General features: G+C 37.7%; 1 protein-coding gene across 1 annotated transcript in view; it reads left to right on the forward strand.

Moving 5' to 3' along the window:
- Positions 1 to 9603: 9603 nt before the first annotated feature.
- CDKL2 (cyclin dependent kinase like 2) overlaps positions 9604 to 19308 on the forward strand; it is a 30545-nt gene continuing 20840 nt past the window's right edge. The window contains exons 1-3 of the mRNA XM_046655601.1: positions 9604 to 9742; positions 11979 to 12177; positions 18107 to 18301. Coding sequence (XP_046511557.1) covers positions 12010 to 12177; positions 18107 to 18301 — 363 coding nt within the window. The 5' untranslated portion in view covers positions 9604 to 9742; positions 11979 to 12009. The remainder of the gene's footprint in view (positions 9743 to 11978; positions 12178 to 18106; positions 18302 to 19308) is intronic.

Below are 19308 nucleotides of genomic sequence, written 5' to 3' on the forward strand. Positions count from 1 at the left end.
AAACACGAGGAGAAACAAGCTTTCATGGTAGGGGCAGGAGTGCTAGTGAAACCCTCTTGGGTTTTGATGTAAAGTAGACCTGAAAATATCAGCCTATCTAGGAGAGTTTGCATTTTTGGCTTGTGTCTTCTATTTCAAAAACAGTATAGGAAATGGTAAAGTTTATGTGTATTTTACCACAATAAAAAATACATGCTGTGTACGTTATGGAAAATGCACATAATCCAGAAGAATGAACTCCTATAATCTAACCCATAGATGGTGCCTATAAATAAACCTTGATGTGTGTGTTTTCCATTATACTATTAAACATTGTTTTAATGAAGACAAACCATTTAACAATGTTTATCAAGTGTTTATTGAGAGCACCTGTGCCAGACACTGTTCTTCACGTTGAGGATATATGAGAGAGTACGCCAAGTTCAGTGGTCTCCTCAAGCTTATTTTACTTGACAATGGAGAAGAGTAGTTGTAAATGCTGGGCATATCATTAAAATAAGATGATGGTAAAAGCAACTGAGTGGCACCTTTAGAGGTGTTCCCCAGTCACCCATTCTGGAGTTAACATGGAACATAGGAGCTCTCCAGCCAGAAGGACCAGCTAATTGGAAAATTAGAAAAATTTGGAGGGTAATGAGAAGAGGCTGGCAGAGGTGGAGCTGGGTCAACGATGGAAGGCAAAATGGTAAGAGGTGGGGTAGGGGGGATATAGGAACTAGACCATGTAATCTAAGCCAGAGTAAGGAGGGTTTTTTTTTTCCTAATTGTAATAGGAAGCCATTAAAGAAAATTAAGCATGAGAGTGTTATAATAATGCTATGTAGAGGATAGATGGTTAGGAGGACAAGCATGGAAGCAGGAAAACTAGGACACTGGTGTAGGGGTTCAAGACTATTACATCTGAGGGAGGGAAATAGATGGAATTTATTTTTTGGCAGCTGAATTGAGGCGTCTTGAATTGAGAATGACTCAAGTTCTGAATATTTAGCAGATACAAATCAATGAGAAGCAGACACTTTAAAATAGTGTAACCAGTAAAATAGTTAGCTTTACACCCATTTTCATCTCTAAAATGAATTTTAGACTATATTTGAGGATATACTATGAATCACACTGCTGGTCGCTTTACATCTGATTTCATATTTAGGCAAGCTAAGTGTAGTTATCTGTTTTACAGCCAAAGAGACAGGCTCAGAAGATATAGTCACACTAGTATGAAATTATTTGAAATACTAGGTTAGCCAAAAGTGTTGATCTGCTTTGAAGGATGAGGTATTTAATTTTAGAAAATGGATTTTAAACACCAGAAATTTAAACTTTGAATGTGCATTGCATTTTTATCCTGGCTTTACGTTAGAAAATTGTAAAATCGCAGCCTCCGCATTAGCCAGCGGAAAATTATGGATCCCTTAATCAAGAACTGCTTTTGGGAAGCACGGCATTAAGTAATGAGGCAGAGTAGAGACTTGGAACAGAAATCAAATAGCTGTCAAAATACTGTGAGTCTCTGAGCTGAGAAAAAGAATTTTTGGCGGCTTGTCATTTTACACATTACATCTTTTAATCTGATAACCCTATTAAAGTTTTAAACTTTTTAAAGAGGTGAAATAAAGTTTGGAGAGGTAAAAACAAGGCTGCCTGCCATATGGTGATGAGGATAATGACTTTTGGAATAGAAAACAGATATGAGAGACATTTTAATGGATGGTGACTTATCAGGAGTGACTTAGAGTGATGTGTCAAAGCAGGCACTTAAACATAAGTGAAAGAAGGGAGAAAGACTTGTATGGCAGTCAGTGAATATTTGTTAGCATCTATCATGTTCCCGGAACCTTTCTAGGTGCTGGCTAGCAATGCAGCAGGTATGGCCTACCCTCAGGAAACTCGTATTTTTTGAGGGAGAGAGGCAACAAATGAAGTAATTTCAGTCCTGATTAGTCCTGGGCACAGTACAGCTCATTTATTGTAACAGTGACTCTATCAGGAGGAGTACTGTTTATTTTACAGAAGGGTTAACTCAGGCCAGTGGGGTTAGCTACTTTTCTAAGACCATGTGGCTAATAGAGGGTAGAAGTAGTAGAGAATGTAATAGAGACTGGAGATGGGGCTGTTCCTCATTGCTGAGGGTGGTAATGAAAGGCCTGTGGAGAAGTACATTTGAGATCAGAAATGAGGAGAAGGTAGCCTTGAGAAGATCTGGAGGAAGAGCATACCAAGTAGAAGGAAGAACCAGTGCAGAGGCCCTGTGTTTGGGAGGAGCTTGGTGTATTCAAAGGCAATAAGGCCAGTGTGGCCATAACAGTAAGCAGATGATATCAAGAGGTAGGGAAGAGCTGGGGCCGGCCCAGTGGCATAGTGGTTAAGTTCGCACCCTCCACTTTGGCAGCCCGGGGTTCTTGGGTTTGGATCCCGGGTGTGGACCTACACTGCTCATCAAGCCATGCTGTGGTGGCATCCTGCATACAAAATAGAGGAAGATTGGCACAGACATTAGCTCAGGGACAATTTTCCTCACCAACAAAAAAGAGGGAAGAGCTAAATTGAGGGTGGCCTTGTAGTTTGGATTTTACTCTTACACTGGGATTGTCGGGATCTGAACAGGGAAGTGATGTGACATGAATTACTGAGGAGCCTGTCAGGAAGAGACGAGGAGGTGGTAGCTTGGATTAGGGTTGTAGCAGTGAAGATGGTGACAAATGGTCAGCTAATAAGAAATTTTGGAGCTAGAACTTAGAAGATGTGATTGTGGATTGAACTTTGAATGTGAGGGAAAGATAATATTCAAGGATGACTCCTAGGATTTCAATGCAAATTGGGTGGAAGGCAGTACTCTGTTGAGATGGAGGAGCACGAGTGGATTGTGGAGGGAAAATCACCAGTTCTTTTTTAGCCATTTTTAGTTTCATATGCCAGTTAGATGTCCAAGAAGAAATGTTAGGTGGTATGATTTTGGAATTCTGAGAGCTCAGTGCTGTGAGTGGTCAGTATAGGTCTTTGCAGCTATTGGATTAGATGAGCTCACCTGGGAAGAGAATGTACAGAAGAGGCTGTAACTGAGGCCTTAGATACTCCCAAATTTAGGATTCTAGTACAATAGAAGCATGCAAAGAAAACTGAGGGAGACAATCTATGTCAAGTATTGGTGTCATGGAAAGCTCAGGGGTTGTTTTGTTTTGTTTTGTTTTGCTTTTTGAGGAAGATTAGCCCTGAGCTAACATCTGCTGCCAATCGTCCTCTTTTTGCTGGGGAAGACTGGCCCAGAGCCAACATCCATGCCCATCTTCCTCTACTTTATATGTGGGACGCCTACCACAGCATGGCTTACTGAGCTGCGCTATGTCCGTACCCGGGATCAGAACCCGCGAACCCTGGGCTGCTGAATTGGAACGTGTGAACTTAACCGCTGTGCCACCGGGCCTGCCCAAAAGCTCAGTTTTAAGAGTTTATTTCAGAAGGAAAGAATAGGCAGTTGTGTCAACTGCTGCTGAGAGGTCAAATAAGGTAGTGAATGAATTAGGGTGGGCTAACTGCTATAGTAAATAGACCCCAAAATGTCTAATGGCTCAAACACAATAGTTTTTTTCCCCCTTCATTTAAAAAATAGGAGAGTGGTGGTGAAGAGGCCAGTGGTCTGACCCTCCCTCACTTAGTCATTTAGGGACACAGATGAGTGAAGGCTCTACCAACTTCAATGTGTGGCTTCATCTCCATTATAGCCAGCTGAAAGGGAAAAGGAACATGGAGGTTCCTGAGCAGAGATTTTTATGGGCCAGGACTGGGAATGGTACACATCTCATCTTCCATTGGCTTGAGTTCAATCACATGGCCACCCCTAACTACAATGGAGTTTGCAGAAAATAAACAAGCCATACCTACAGGGAAAAGGAACCAACTTATGTGAGTAGCTAGTAATCTGCCACTGATGGCTTTGGCAGGACGTAGGTCATAGTGACTTTTGGGAAGAACTCTTTCAGTCATGTGATAATGATGAAAGCCTGAGAGAGAGCTGGAGGTAAGAGATGAACAGACTTTTCTGTAGTGTTGCTATGAAGATGAACAGAGGAATGGAGTAGAGGCTAGAGGGAAATGGGACATCAAGACAGACTTTAGGGGACAGCCTGGTGGCGCAGCAGTTAAGTTTGCATGTTCCACTTCAGTGGCCCAGGTTTCACCAGTTTGGATCCTGGGTGCGGCCCTACACACCACTTGTCAAGCCATACTGTGGCAGGAGTCCCACATATAAAGTAGAGGAAGACGGGCATGGATATTAGCTCAGGGCCAGTCTTCCTCAGCAAAAAGAGGAGGCTAGTGGCAGATTTTAGCTCAGGGCAATCTTCCTCAAAAAAAAAAAAAAAAGAGGCATGTTACCAGTGCAACAAATGTATATTATTTTTAACATTTGAGAAATGGATTTCCAGGTTCACAGTGTTATGATATATATAGGTTAGATGTGTTGATGACTGGCAGATCAAAATACAGTGTATGTTGAACTTGGCAAAATAAGTGATAGACTGTACTTTAGGTTTCCAAATGTAATTGTGTTAGTCATTTTTAAATGTAGTAATGAGGTCATTGAATCAACTACTTGGCTGAGAACAGAATTCTCTCTTCTATGGCAAGTGTCCTTGCATCAAAGAACCAGAACTCCAAAGTGAATCAGTCCATTTTCTTAATAGAATGGTGGAATATATTCATAGCTGCATGCTCTATAATAAACTGAAAATAAAGAAGTCTGAAGATTTTATGGCCCTTCCGTTCACTTGGTGACTCAATTGAAGTGATGCCAAAAACCCGTGATTAATCAGTATCTCATGGGACCTAAGTGACAGGTGTTTTTTTGGAAAGAAACTGACCTAAGCACATTGTTTTGTGACATCAAGATAGGTGGAGAATGATTGTTGCCAAGAGTCATTTAACAGAGATGATTGCTAATGTGAGGAAGAGAATTGGGCTATTCTAAGCTAAAAAAAGAAAAAGATTTCTGGGGAGGCTATTTCTTATCCTCCTGTAGTCTGCTTTTTAAATTGAGATATAATTCACATACATAAAACTCACCCTTTTAAAGTGTACAATTCAGCGGTTTTTAGTATATTTACAAAGTTGTGTAACCATCACCAATATCTAATTCCAGAACGTTTTCATTACCCTAAAAAGAAACCCCATACCCATTGGTAGTCCCTCATTCCCATCTCCCCCTCAGTCCCTGGTAACCACTAATTTACTTTCTGTCTCTGTGGATTGGCCTATGCTGGACACTTTATATAAATGGAATCATAACGTGGCTTTTTGTGTCTGGCTTCCTTCACTTAACATGTTTTCAAGATTCATCCATGTTGTAGGATGTATCAGTACTTCATTCCTTTTTATGGCTGAATAAGTTGATAGACATTTGAGTTTCACCTTCTGGTTGTTATGAATATCAATGCTACTATGAACATTTGTGTTCAGGTTTTTTGTGTGAACATAGGTTTTCATTTTTCTTGGGTATATACCTAGGAGTGGAATTTCTGGGACATATGGTCCTTGGTCTCTTGATCTTGGTTTCTTGGCCATTTCTCAAGCTCTGTCTTGTTGCTAATCTCATGTACTCGCACAACTGTTTTCTTTAAACTTTTACAACATTTTCACTTTCTTTAGTGATTAAAATGTCCTCAACCTCTTCTGTTGTCCCACTTGGGTAGTTCGTGTTAAGATTTTTCACAAAAAGCTCATGACTTTTCATACTGTCACCTTAAGTTTCTTTGAACTCAACTCCAATGACATTTTTCGCTAACCTTCAGCTACCCAAAGGAAAAGCCAAACTTTCTACTCTTTGATCATCATCATCATGTGCCATTTCCAAGATCTTAAATTCACAAATTGTTTTCTTTGACAGTGACTTTTTTTCCTCCTATTTCCCTCCCATTAAACTTACCCTTCATGCCTGCAATGACCTCCACTCCCTCAGTGCCTCTGTATTTTCTGTTTATTAACTAAGTTCTGTCATAATTTGTCTTCCTATCTAGCTGCAACCCATGGCAAGCCATTTCAGTGGTGCTTTCTCTATCATCCTTGATTTTTTCCAATATATATATCTCAAAAAATCTCTTATTTAAGAAAAATTTTTATTGAGGTAACATTGGTCTATAACATTATATAAATCATCCTTGATTTCTTAACTCCTTTATTTAATCTCCTTGCACTACAATTCTCTAAGAGGTAGTTTACATATCATCTATCTTCTCCATTCTTGCCCCTGGGGATGCCAAGTCCTATGAAACAAGTCGGCTGGTTTCCCTGTAAATTCATGATGTCCAGGCTCAAGTGAGCATGTTTTATTATTTTGTATTCCTTTCATGTCAAAATGACTTGATTCATACTACCTATTTCAAATAATTTCTGCTTTCAAATCCTTGAGCCTCAATCTCACCATTATCTTTTTCTGAAAAAAATGAAGTTATTTTTCTGAGACGATCTAGGCCAGCTGATGTGTCTGTCCTACACTTTTCTCAGTTTTTCCTCTTTTCTCTAAACCTCTTCAAGGGTAAACCCTTCTCATACTTTATTACCTTCACTACCTGTTCTTGATTTTTCATTAATTATTCCTTTTCTTGCCTCTTTAAAGCCTCTCTCTCTGTTGTTTTTCTCTACAAAGATTTCTCTGCTTAAAAAGAGAAAATAGGAGCTGCCTGGTGGTGCAGAGGTTAAGTTCACACTTTCTGCTTCAGTGGCCCACGGTTCGCTGGTTTGGATCCCGGGTGCAGACCTACACACTACTTGTTAAGCCATGCTGTGGCAGGCATCCCACATATAAAGTAGAGGAAGATGGGCACAGACATTAGCTCAGGGCCAGTCTTCCTCAGCAAAAAGGGGAGGATTGGTGGCAGATGTTAGCTCAGGGCTAATCTTCCTAAAAAAGAAAAGAAACAGTAACTCAATCCTGCTTCTACCTAATGCTACCTCCTCTTCAGCAAACATGTAATGGCTTTACCCAGGATACGTAATTCTTGAACACCTTATGTATCCTTTACAGTTGGCTTTCAAACTCAATTCTTTTTGAAATTGTTTTCTCAAGCATTACCTGTTCACCACATCTAGTATATTTATTCTTTATCCTTTTGGTTCCCTGTGGGATATAAACAGGTTGTTTAAGCTTCAGGGCCTCTTGCTTAAAGTGGCCTTTAAAATGTTTATGTTTGAATATTTTCGTAAAGTTGCAAAAGTAAAATATTTTTGCATTCTTGTTCTCAAGCTTCAGGCCCAACAAACCTGGATTTGTCACTTTACACTGTAGTCCTCCTTATCTGGTTTCACTTTACACAGTTTCAGTTACCTGCAGTCAACCTGTGGTCTGAAAATATTAATTGGCAAATTCCAGAAATAAACAGTTCATAAATTTTAAGTTGTGCAGCCATTCTGAGTAGCATGATGAAATCTCAGGCCACCGTCCTCAGTCCTGCCTGGGATGTGAATCATCCCTTTGTCCAGCGTATCCACATTGTATACGATAACTGCCAGTTAGTCACTTAGTAGCCATCTCGGTTATCAGATCAACTGTCTCAATATCACGGTGTTGTGTTCAAGTAACCCTTATTTTACTTAATAATGGCCCCAAGTGTCAGAGTAGTAATGCTGGCAATTCAGAGATGCCAAAGACAACCTGTAAAGTGCTTCCTTTAAGTGAAAAGGTGAAAGTTCTTGACCTAATAAGGAAAGAAAAAAAAATCATATGCGGAGGTTGCTAAGAACAAATCTATCCATGAATTTGTGAAGAAGGAAAAAGAAATTTTTTGCTAGTTTTGCTATTGCACCTCAAATCTGTTATGTATAGGAAAAAACATAGTATATGTAGGGTTTGGTACTATCTGTGGTTTCAGGCATCCACTGGGGGTCTTGGGACACATCCCCTATGGATAAGGGGGGACTACTGTAAAAGGGGAGCTGCCCCTCCTATAAAAGTAGTTTATTACATTCTTTTCTAGCCTATAGAGGTAACAAAGCAGGGCTGGGCTCCCTCCAACTCGGTCACAGCTAAGCATAGAGCTAATTGCCACATTAAGAGTTACATCTTGGATTGACCAAAGAATTATATTCTTTCTATACCCAAGTCCCAGGTCTGTTCCTCATCACTACAGGTTCAGGAACTAGATTTTAAGCAGTTTTGACCAAGGTGGTCAAGCACTGGAAGATTAATTCATGCTAACAAAACTCACAAAAGATTATTTATAAACCAGAATATTTATTTCTTAGTATACAAGAAGGAAATAATACCTTAATATTGCCTGTGGGTATAAATATCTGCTATCCAGGACACTCTCCTAACTGGATCAAGGTATTATAGAGACCAAATACGATTATAAAACTTCGTTTTCATATTTAATGTGAAGATAACTGAGTGCTTAAGGCCTCCTCACGGCTGAGGTATGGCCTAAATCCCAAATTCCTTGATAATGAGGAAAGCCCTCTTTCTTGTGTGACTTCAGCAATGTGCATGATTCTGATCTACCAGTCTTACCTGGTCATGGATGGAGTTGTCTGTGCCTTAAACGTCGCACCCCACCAGCTGCACCCTACTTGGCTACCAGAAGCCAATATTGTGCATCTCTTCCAGTCCCCCAACCGTCCTTGCTCTTTTCCTTACTTCATTCATGTCCTCTCTTCTCCTTCCGTTACCTCCACTCAAAACGTTTCCCTCACTTTCAGTGCCCAGGCTGTCCACCTCCTTTCTAACGTCTGTTCTGTCATTTACCTACTTTCACCTTGCCTCGCCTACTAGTCATCACCTCCTGGACTGTCATCTCCTACCTGGGGCAGACTAGAGCCACCGCCCAGACCGGAAAGGAAGCGCGGAACCGCGGTCAGGCCCGGACCTTCCCGGGGGAGGGCGCCCGGGCGTCGCTCCCCGCCCCAGCAGGGGAAGTTGGGAGGAGCGCTGCGTCCCGTTCTTTGCATGGTCTCCCCCTTTTATTTTCTCCCAATCCTACAAAAGCACCAAGGCTTTTACCCTCTCCGTGAGCACCATCATCCCCTTTTGCCCTCCGTTGCGAAGAGAGATCTCCCAACCGAGGCAGAAAGGTACCCCATCACTTGAGAAAGTAGGCGAGTGTGAACGCCGGCGTCTGCGCATCCGTGAACACTACCTGGGCCGAGCCCCAGATGCAGGGGCAGGGTGGTGAGCGCTAAGCCAATCATAGATCTTGACAACAGGGCTCAGCCAATCAGAACACGGCAGGCTTGGCGCACTTGGCGTGGCCCGGGCGGGGGAGGACCCGCCCCCTTGCAGCTGAGAGGCCAACGCCTTCGCCCAGGGCTGGCTGGAGCCGAGCAGGTGCCCCGACTCCCGGGACCGAGCACCTTCCGAGGCGGGGGGCGGTGCCCTCCTACTCCGGCTAATTTCTCTACAGGCCTTGGCCTTAACAGGTGTTGGTGCCTGCCGTGGACGCATTCTGACCTGGGCCATCTCTCTCTCTGGAGACTTCGTGCCTATGGTTGGGGAGCGAGTGAGGTCGTTGCCTTGACGACGACAGCATGCCCCGTGGTCCTCCTGAGCGTGAGCTTGCGGGGGGCCGAGGCCAGTCTGCCTCCCTGCCTGCTTCACCCAGGACCCGTGACCGTGTCTGCAGAAGAAATCGGAAGCGCGCTGGAACTGCCAGTTTGCTAGCCAGCGTATTTTAGACCTGCGAGCGAGATGCATTTCACCTCAAATTTGTTTCCAAGTTGAAAACCTTTGGGTCTTTCCACGCGAAAGGATTTTAAAGAAACAGTAAGTGTAACGCTTTTAAAAGCTTCTATTATCTCATTCTTTTATCTATACTACATTTCAGCCTGTCTTTATCAAAATAAAAAATTAGTATTATTTTTATTATCTAAATTGTTGGTATTAGAACAGTATGCTTACATGGCACACGTCCAGACATACCGCATTTCCAGTTGGCCAGGCTTCTTTTTAGTTTGTGTTATCCTTACATTCAGGAGTAGAAGGCATGAAAAGTTATAGTTTATGAGTAACTGTTTCAGGAAACCAGAGGCTTTTTAAGCTGTGATACTTAAAGGTATTTGTGGGCAGGGCCACTTGAAAAAGCAGGTGTGTTCAATGTGCTGCGACCTAATGTGAAGCTGGTATGCAGAATTAACTTGGAGTAGTCAACTTGCATAAGTGTTAGCTTGTGATATGCTTCAGAGTGTCTTAAACATGCTTAAGGTAGTTTTAATTTGGTTCACTTTGCATTTTCAAATAGTGAGGACACCATTTGCAAAATGTTTTAAAATGATCCAGGTTATAGATTCCAACTATTTTTGGCCTTGGCATAGTAAACCTAAGGTCTACTCCTTAATAAAATATGCTGTCTTAATGGAAGGAAAAAAATTAAGGAAAGGAGAGAGAGAATTACACCGAAAACTTTTTTCAAGCACACACTTTATTTAAAAATAGTTAATAGATGTTAAGTGAAAGGTGAAATGTCAAATGTATGGAAAATTAGTGTCGAGGACACTGCTCTATGAACAGTTTATAGTAGAACCCACCTTCACAGCTGGTAGTAAAATAATGAAATAATTGGACTTGGTATTGACTGAGATTTATTTTCATTTCCCCCCCACCCCACAAAGATCAGTCTTCTGGTTTTCAAAGTATATCTATGTTAAAAAAAAAGTATAAATAAAACTGTAAATTATTAAATGTAAACTGCTGAAATTGTATACATTGAATTATCACAGTTTGCTAGAACAAAGAGGATATTTCTTTTGTCTTTGTCATCAGTGTACCAATAGGGAAGCAAGTAAAACATCACAATTCGCAATCTGGATAAATTAATTTTCAATTGCCGTATGTACACAATTAATGTAACAGGCGAGGATTTTTTTTTCTCTTTCCAAGTTTTATGAATGAGTGTTTTTATGTTGTCAAGTTAAAAAAAATTCAACCCTAAATCATCATTTGAATATATAGTTACCAAAAGACTATTTTTCTCCCAAAATGTTTAGAATCATATTGGGATTAAGAGCAATATTTTTTAATCTTTGCTCTGGAATTTAATTTCAAAATCAGATTTAAAAAATAAATTTAACTTTGAAGTTGTAGCTTATTAACTTTTATATTTCATGACAATCAAACCTTATGAATTAAAATCTATCTGTACTTGGACTGAAAAGTTTTTTTCTGTACCAAAATACATAGTGGAATGATTGCTGGACCTTCATCAATCATTAGTAAAGTAAAAAAGATTTTATTAAGATTGTCTTTATCCAGAAAATGTCATATAATGGGATATAAAATCATTCTAAACACAAAATTCAATGATCGTACTTATAGTGAGTAATCATTAAATAAAAGGAATTTTGAAATACTGTATTTGGTACTACTAATAATTAATTTTAAAACATCTGGTTATACACTGTGATTTCATAGTTGTTACTTTGTAAGTTCAATATAAGAATTTAATTACTATAGTAAGAAAAGTAAAGAAATACAGTTTATCAAGGTTTCTTAGTGTTAACTTGGTAAGTGATCGTTTTGTGAACAAATATTTTTCCCAAGTGAGTAGAAAGTGCATAAAGATTTTCAGCTTTGATCTTTTAAATCTGATGTAAAAAAATAAATTTATTCTTCACTAAAATAAAATTCACTTGTGCCTTTTTCACCTTTGAACGAAAAGGAATTGTGTTTTTCTAAAGTGAGCTGTAGTTGTTTTGCATGATTTTTCAAGTATTGCTTTATCTTAATTAAAAATATATTAAATATCATTAACGTGACATTTAGTAATTTAAATTCAAAGTTAATGGCTTCAACTGCATTTGCCTGTCTATTAAGAATGTATGTGAATATTTTGAAAACATAGCTTAGATGTGAAAACAATAAGGAATTGTGAGTCAGTTCAGGACAGCCATCGACACAGGGACTGCTCTAATATGGAAAACAAGTGAGGAAGAATTAATTTGCTGGGAGGGTAGAGGGAATGAATATACTCAACTTTATTAACTCTGTGTTTGGGTTTCCACAGCAAGAAAATTTCCTACTGGTTTTGAATTAAAATGGAAAAATATGAGAACCTGGGATTGGTTGGAGAAGGGAGCTACGGAATGGTGATGAAGTGTAGGAATAAAGATAGTGGAAGAATTGTGGCCATCAAGAAGTTCTTAGAAAGTGATGATGACAAAATGGTTAAAAAAATTGCTATGCGAGAAATCAAGTTACTAAAGGTGGGTGAATACATATATTGAGTTGAAAGAAAATGAGTTGTTTCTTGATCAAGATTACATTTTTAGAAAAAAAATTAGTTTTTATATTTGTTTTATTTCCATAGTAAGGTTTAAAATGTAAATTTCTTCTTTTCTGGCAATAAACAAATAAAATGATTACATATGCGTATTCATTTATCTTATGAATATAAACATTTTAAAAGTATTTGTTGCTTCTCCTGTATCTATCTGCCTATCTGTCTACCTGCCCATCTGTGTATCTATCTATCTGTCTGTCTGTTATCTGTGTTGGGGGTCCCAAAGACCACCCCCAGGTTTGATGATTCACCAGGAGGACTCCCAGCAATTAGCATATAGTTGTACTTGTGGCTATGATTTATTACAGTGAGAGGATGTATAGCAAAATCAGCAGAGGGAAAAGGCACATAGAGCACATGCAGAGGAAACCTGTCACAAGCTTCCAAGAATCCTCTTCCAGTGGAGTCATGCAGGATGCACTTATTTCCTCCAGCAATGAGTTTGTGACAACACATGTGAAGTATTGTCTACCAAGGAAATTCCTTGGAAATTCAGTGCCCAGCTTTGTTATTGAGGGCTGGTCATGTAGGTAGCCTCTAGCAGGCTTTTACCAAAATTCCAGACTCCCAGAAGAAATACAGGTATTTGGCATAAATAATATTATTTGCACAGTCAGCCACTTGATCAGTTCTGGAATTGAAGGGAACCCTCCTGAAATCCAAGTTCCCAGGTCAGAGCCAACAGATTACTTTGCAGGTAGAATAGCAGTCTCAGGCCTACTATGTTAACTCTCTTTCTTTAATCAATCTCACCAGAGGTTTATCAATTTTATTTATTTTTAGAAAGAACCAACTTTTGGCTTTGTTGATCTTCTCTATTGTATATTTCTTTTCTATTTCATTGATTTTTGTTCTTTAGTATTACATTCTTTCTACTTATTTAGGGTAGATTTATTTTGCAGCTCTTTTCCCTAACCTGTTGAGATAGATGCTTACTTCTTAATTTCCAGCCTTTTTTTTTTCCCCCTCATATATGCATTTAAGGCTGAAAATTTCCTTTTAAGAAAAGCTTGGTATGTATCCCAGATTTTCTTTCTTTTTTTTTTTTTTTTTGGTGAGGAAGATTGGCCCTGAGCTAACATCTGTTGCCAATCTTCCTCTTTTTGCATGAGGAAGATTGTTGCTGAGCTAGCATCTGTGCCAGTCTTCCTCTATTTTGTATGTGGGATGCTTCCACAGCATGACTTGATGAATGATGTATAGGTCTGTGCCTGGGATCCGAACCCATGAACCCTGGGCCACCAAAGTGGAGTGCATGAACTTAACCACTATGCCACTGGGTGGGCCTGTGAATCCCAGAAATTTTGATTAGCAGTTCAAAATACTTTCTCATTTCTCTTAATTTCCAAACATGGGGGAATTTTCTAGGTTTCCCTCCTTTGGTTATTTACTTTTGACACAATTGCCCTATGATCTGAGTTTACACTATGTAAGATTTTAATCCTTTGAAATTCTTGAAATTTGCTTTGTGGTTCAGAATATGTCAACAACAACAACAACAAAATTCCTTGTGTGCTTGAAAAGTATTCCATTAAGTCAGGTTTGTTGATTTTGTTATTTGGATGTTCTAAATCTTCTAAATTCTGACTGATTTTTTTTTGTATGCTTGTTCTATCCAGTACTGAGAAGAAATATGTTAAAGTCTTCCTCTGTGGTTAGTGATTTGTCTGTTTTTCATTGTAGTTCAGTTAATGTTTAACTTTATAAACAGGAAGGCCATTTAGTGTATCAAATTTAGAATTATTATATCAATGTTGAATCAAATCTTTTATGGTCATGAAATAACTCTTTTTATTATAGTGGATGTTTTGTCTTAAAGTATGTTTTGTCTGAAACTAATGAGGCTACACTAGTTTAATTTTGTTAGTGTTTGCATTGTATATCTTTTTCCACCTTTTTACTTTCAATTTTTCACAATCCTTGTTTAGATATGTCTCTTGTGAACATTGTATAGTTACATTTTGTTTTGTACCCTGCTTTACGATCTCTGCCTTTTAATTAGAACATTTAGTCTATTTACGTGTAATGTAATGTCTGATATATTTGGGTATAAATCTACCATCTTAATATGTGCTGTATGTCTTACTAGTTCTGTATTTCTTTTCCTTTTCTTTCTTTGGATTGATTACACTTATCATCCCTCTAATAATTTGAAAATTATACATTGTGTTTCTATCTTTTTAGTGGTTACCCGAGACATTTGTTAAAGTCCAACATTATCCAATACTTTTATCCTTCTTCCAGACAATATAAAAAACTTCACAATACTTATCTCTAGTTATTCCCTTCCATCTTATATGCTGACATTGTCATATATTAATCCTTACAAATATTTTTAAACACCACAAGATGTAATTATTGTTCAATGTTCATTTAGGTTTATATTTAGCACTTTCTTTGTTCTTCCTGCTTTTCTGCATCTCAGATCATTTATCAGGATCTCTTCTCTTCTTCCTGAAATATATTATTTAGTTTCCTTTTGTGAGGGTCTACTGTAGACAAAACATTTCAATTTTAGTTTGTGTGAAAATGCCTTTATTTTGCTATCATTCCTGAAAGATATTTTTGCTGTAAATGGAATTTTAAGTTGGCAGTTATTTTTTCCAACAATGTGAAGATAGCATTGTTTTGTCCTCTAGCTTCCATTGAGGCTCTTGAGAAGTCAGGTGTCAGTCCAATTGCTGCTCTTTTCTAAGTTTACTTTTTATGTCTAGATTTCTTTTTCTCTCAACTTTTTGTTGACATAGGATATACATGGAAAAAAGTGTATTATCATAAGGATACATCTTTATGGATTTTAAAAAACTGAACAACCCCATGTAACCATCCTGTAAGTCAAGAAAGAACACATTAGAATCACCTCAGAAGCCGCCTTATCCCTTCTCCAGTCATTACTGCTTTCCTTCTCCACCCAGGTCACAACTGTCCTGATTCCAAACAGCATAAGTTAGTTTTGTTTTCTGGCCACTTAAGTTTTTCTCTTTGATTTGTTTTCTTGCACTTTCACTATGATGTGTCTAGTGTGGATATCTTTTAATTTATCTTGCTTCATTGGGTCTTCGTGAATCTATGATTTCTATTATTAATTCTGGAAAATTCTCACTTATTATTTCTTCAAATATTATTTCAACTCATTCCCTTTCTCCTCTGTTTTTGGCCAGTTAACATATACTAAATCTTCTCACTGAATCCTCTGTCTCCCCCCTGTTTTTCTTTCCATCTATTTGTCTCTCTGTGCACTGTTCTGAATAGTTTATTCTGACCCATCATTTAGTTCACTAATTTTCTCCTCCGTATGTCATTAATCTCCATCACTGAGTTGTTAATTTTGGGTGTTGTATTTTTAAATGATTTCTTATTATGAAATATAGCCCACATATAGACAGTGCAAAAAAACTGTAATTATAGCTCAATGAGTTATTGGAAAGCAAGCATTCATGGAACCACATCCAGGTCAAGAAATAAAACATTGCCAACAACCCCTTTCTTGCACCGTCCCAGTCACTAACTCTTCCCACTCCTTCAAGGTAAATGCTATTACTTGCATGTTAATCATTGCCTTGAATTTTTTTTACGTTTACCAAATAAACATGCATTCCTGAGCACTATAGTTTGGTTTTATCTATTATTTTCTTAAAAAAGCTTTCTTCCACTCTCTTAATGTTATCTTTTAGTAAACAGAAGTTGCTTATGTCAGTGTAGTTTAATTTTCCATCTTTCCTTTTATGGTTGATGCCATTTATATCTGGCTTAAAAAGGTTTTCCCTATCTAGAGATTAAGATATTCTTCTATATGATCGTCTTTTTAATTGCTGCATTTTTTTTCATTGTATGGCTATACCTTAATTTGTTTAACCAGTAATGTATTTGGAAAGTGCTTTATGGTCCAATCTGGAATCTTTTATTTTAATAGGTGAGTTTAGCCATTTGTAGTTGTGATGGAACAGATAAGTTTGGTCTTAGTTTTCATTTTTTTCCCCTCTAGAGTCAGCATGGCTTAGTGGTTAAGAATAAGAAATCTAAATATTTCACATATAAATCAGGTACAGGTCTGAGTGTTTTTATAGGGCAGAGGTTATGGACATGAAGGAGGAACTGAACAAAAATGAACTGTTTTCAGGAAAACACAGAGGCCACAATTCCTGGGTTCTAATCGTGCCTCTATCATTTATTTCTCTGTGAGCTTGGACGAGTTACTTAACCTCTCTGTGCTTTAGTTTCCTCATCTATAAAACAGGATAATAATTGTACCTATTTTTTGTAGAATTTTTGTGCTTAGAATAGTGCCTGGAACACAGTAAGCATTATGTAAGTATTAGTTATTATTATGTATAATATTATGTTATTATATTACTTCTTTAAAAATATCTTTCTGTGTAGTCTCTGAATTCTTTTTAAAATATTGGATATGATTCCTTTGGTAATTTGGAAAGGTTTTATTTTATACTATTTATTACCTTTATAACTATAGCATTATATAATATACTTAATCCTTTATAAATTATTATATTTCTATTTCCTTCTCTCTCCCACTACCCACCACCTGATTTTAGAAGATATCTTATTTGTGTTAGTGTTTACATTAAATCTGTAAATATAATTAGACCTTGTAATTTAAAATTTCATGTCAAAATATAATTTTAACCCGTTGACAAGAAATCAGCATACATATACTCTTATCTTGTTTGCAGCTTCTCTTTTTTCTCCTCAATCTGTCAGTAATGTCATTTGTGCATTGTTGGGTTTTTAGTATCCTATTTTAATATCCTATTTCTATTTTGTAACCATCATGCCCACATTTGTGCTATAAGACTTAGTTCTGCACTAATAGATTCCTTGCTCATGTTCAAAATTTTTTCTCTGTTGTCTTTTACTTGAATGACAATTTCTTTGGGTATAAAGTTCCTGGATCCTTGAGGATTTTGATGGCTATATGCCAGTGCTTTCTTTCCCTTTAAAGGTGAGAACATTTTCTGGTGAATATTCATCTGCTATTTGCATTTCCTTATCCTTTCTACCTCTTTTCTTATAGTATCTTTGAATCCTGGATTGGTTCCTTTTTTATTGTTTGTTATCTTGTAACAAAGTGAACCCTTCCTGGACCAGCTATTTGTGGGAGGTTCATCTGAGGGAGAAGTCGTGATCTTGTTGCAGGCTAGTAGGAGTCCACCATAGTTCAAGTGATGCTCTTTACAACACAGACCTGAGTGTGGGATTGACTTCTGTTATCCTAGTTTCTCTGAAACTTGTATTTGCAGGTCTGTTCATAATGAATGGTTTTGCCTTCCATTCGGCGTCGCCAACAGATTGCTTCCAGTAGATCAGTTTCTGTGTGGTTGTTCAGGCCCCTCCTCTGCTGTTCCTCGGTGCCATTCAGTTCTAGCGATGCTTTCACTGACGGTCCATGAGCCCTGTTCCCATTGCATCAAAGAAGCTTTGTCTGTTTGTGTTTCCTTTTCAGGGTATGTCACCAACTTTGGAAAACTCTGCTCTGCCAGCTTTGTACCCACACATGATCCCTTGGTATCTTTCTACACTCCTGTTTGACCTTGACTACATGTGGCAGTCCCACCTCGTTTGTTGTGGGTGGGGTTATAGATCCTCCTTAGAGTCATTGAAGATGGAGCTACATTTTTTTTTTTCTTTCATTGGCTTCATTGTGTTCTCTGAGAGGAGAATGGAGCAGTGTGGTCTTTTGACTATAATTTAAAAACTAGAATATACTTTTAGAATTTATACTTTATGCATTTTATTTATGTGTTTTTCTTATGCTAAGATCTATTTTAGATTGTGACTAATTGCTAATAATTTGGTCTTGTAAAAACTATTTTGCATTTTTTTTTTTGTAACAGCAACTGAGGCATGAAAATCTGGTGAATCTGTTGGAAGTGTGTAAGAAAAAAAAGCGATGGTACCTAGTCTTTGAATTTGTTGATCATACAATTCTTGATGACTTGGAACTCTTTCCAAATGGACTAGACTACCAACTAGTTCAAAAGTATTTGTTTCAGATTATTAATGGAATTGGATTTTGTCATAGTCACAATGTAAGTATTTAGTTTAAATAGTTATTTTGCCAGTGATTGACTCTCCAGATACAGTTAATTTGAGATACTTGTTTAAACTGAAGTTTGGACCAGTAAAGTAATTGAAATGAACTATGTTACTTTGATATTGCCAATTTTCACATATTATAATACGTGTATTCTTTCCCCAAACATTTTATTATGAAAATTTTAGGCCATATTGAAAAATCAAAAGAGTGTACAGTGAACAACCATATACCTACTACTTGGATTCTATACTTGTTAACATTTTCTATATTTGCTTTATGACATATTTATTCATCTATTTATCCTTATCAATCTGTCTATTCATTTATGCATCTGAAAGTAAGTTGCAGACATCAGAACTATACTTCAACTCTAAATACTTCAACTATGCATATCATTAACTAGAGTTTAATATTTGTTTTCTGGTTTTTTGGGGGGTTTTTTTGAGGTAACATTTACTGAGTGAAATGCACAGATTTAACTAATGAGTTTTGACAAATGCATACACCCAAGCATCCATGTATGTGTTAGTTCAGATTCTTTGCCTAGTTGTGAAATGTGAAAATCCCTGTTCTCACCCTGTTGTCTACCACAATAATTTTATATTCTTCGAGTATCATGTAAAGGCACCTCTAGGTAAAATGATACTTATAAAGTATAAAGTGAATAACTCAACACATTGATTCTGCCAGTTTTACAAAATGTTTTAAATGACTTTTTTGTGTGCTTGTAAAAGTAATAAATGCTAATGGGAGGTGTGGGGCTGGCCCTGTGACCTCGCCATGAGATGTCTAGGATGTAATAGGAGTTGGTAGCCTTTGCAAAATGCTCAGCAGTGCAGATTGCCATTTAGGATGCTAGTCCTCTGAAAGAGTTTAAAATAAATGTTTTGGATTTTTCGAAATACAATTTACCTGTTTTAGAGAGCTAGACCTAGTAGTTTGCTTTGCCTAGCTGTAGAACTTTTAGTATTGTCCCTTTCTTCTTCAATGGTATCTCCT

This window comes from Equus quagga, chromosome 3 (genome assembly GCF_021613505.1).
Source record: "Equus quagga isolate Etosha38 chromosome 3, UCLA_HA_Equagga_1.0, whole genome shotgun sequence".
In the NCBI taxonomy this organism is placed as follows: domain Eukaryota; kingdom Metazoa; phylum Chordata; class Mammalia; order Perissodactyla; family Equidae; genus Equus; species Equus quagga.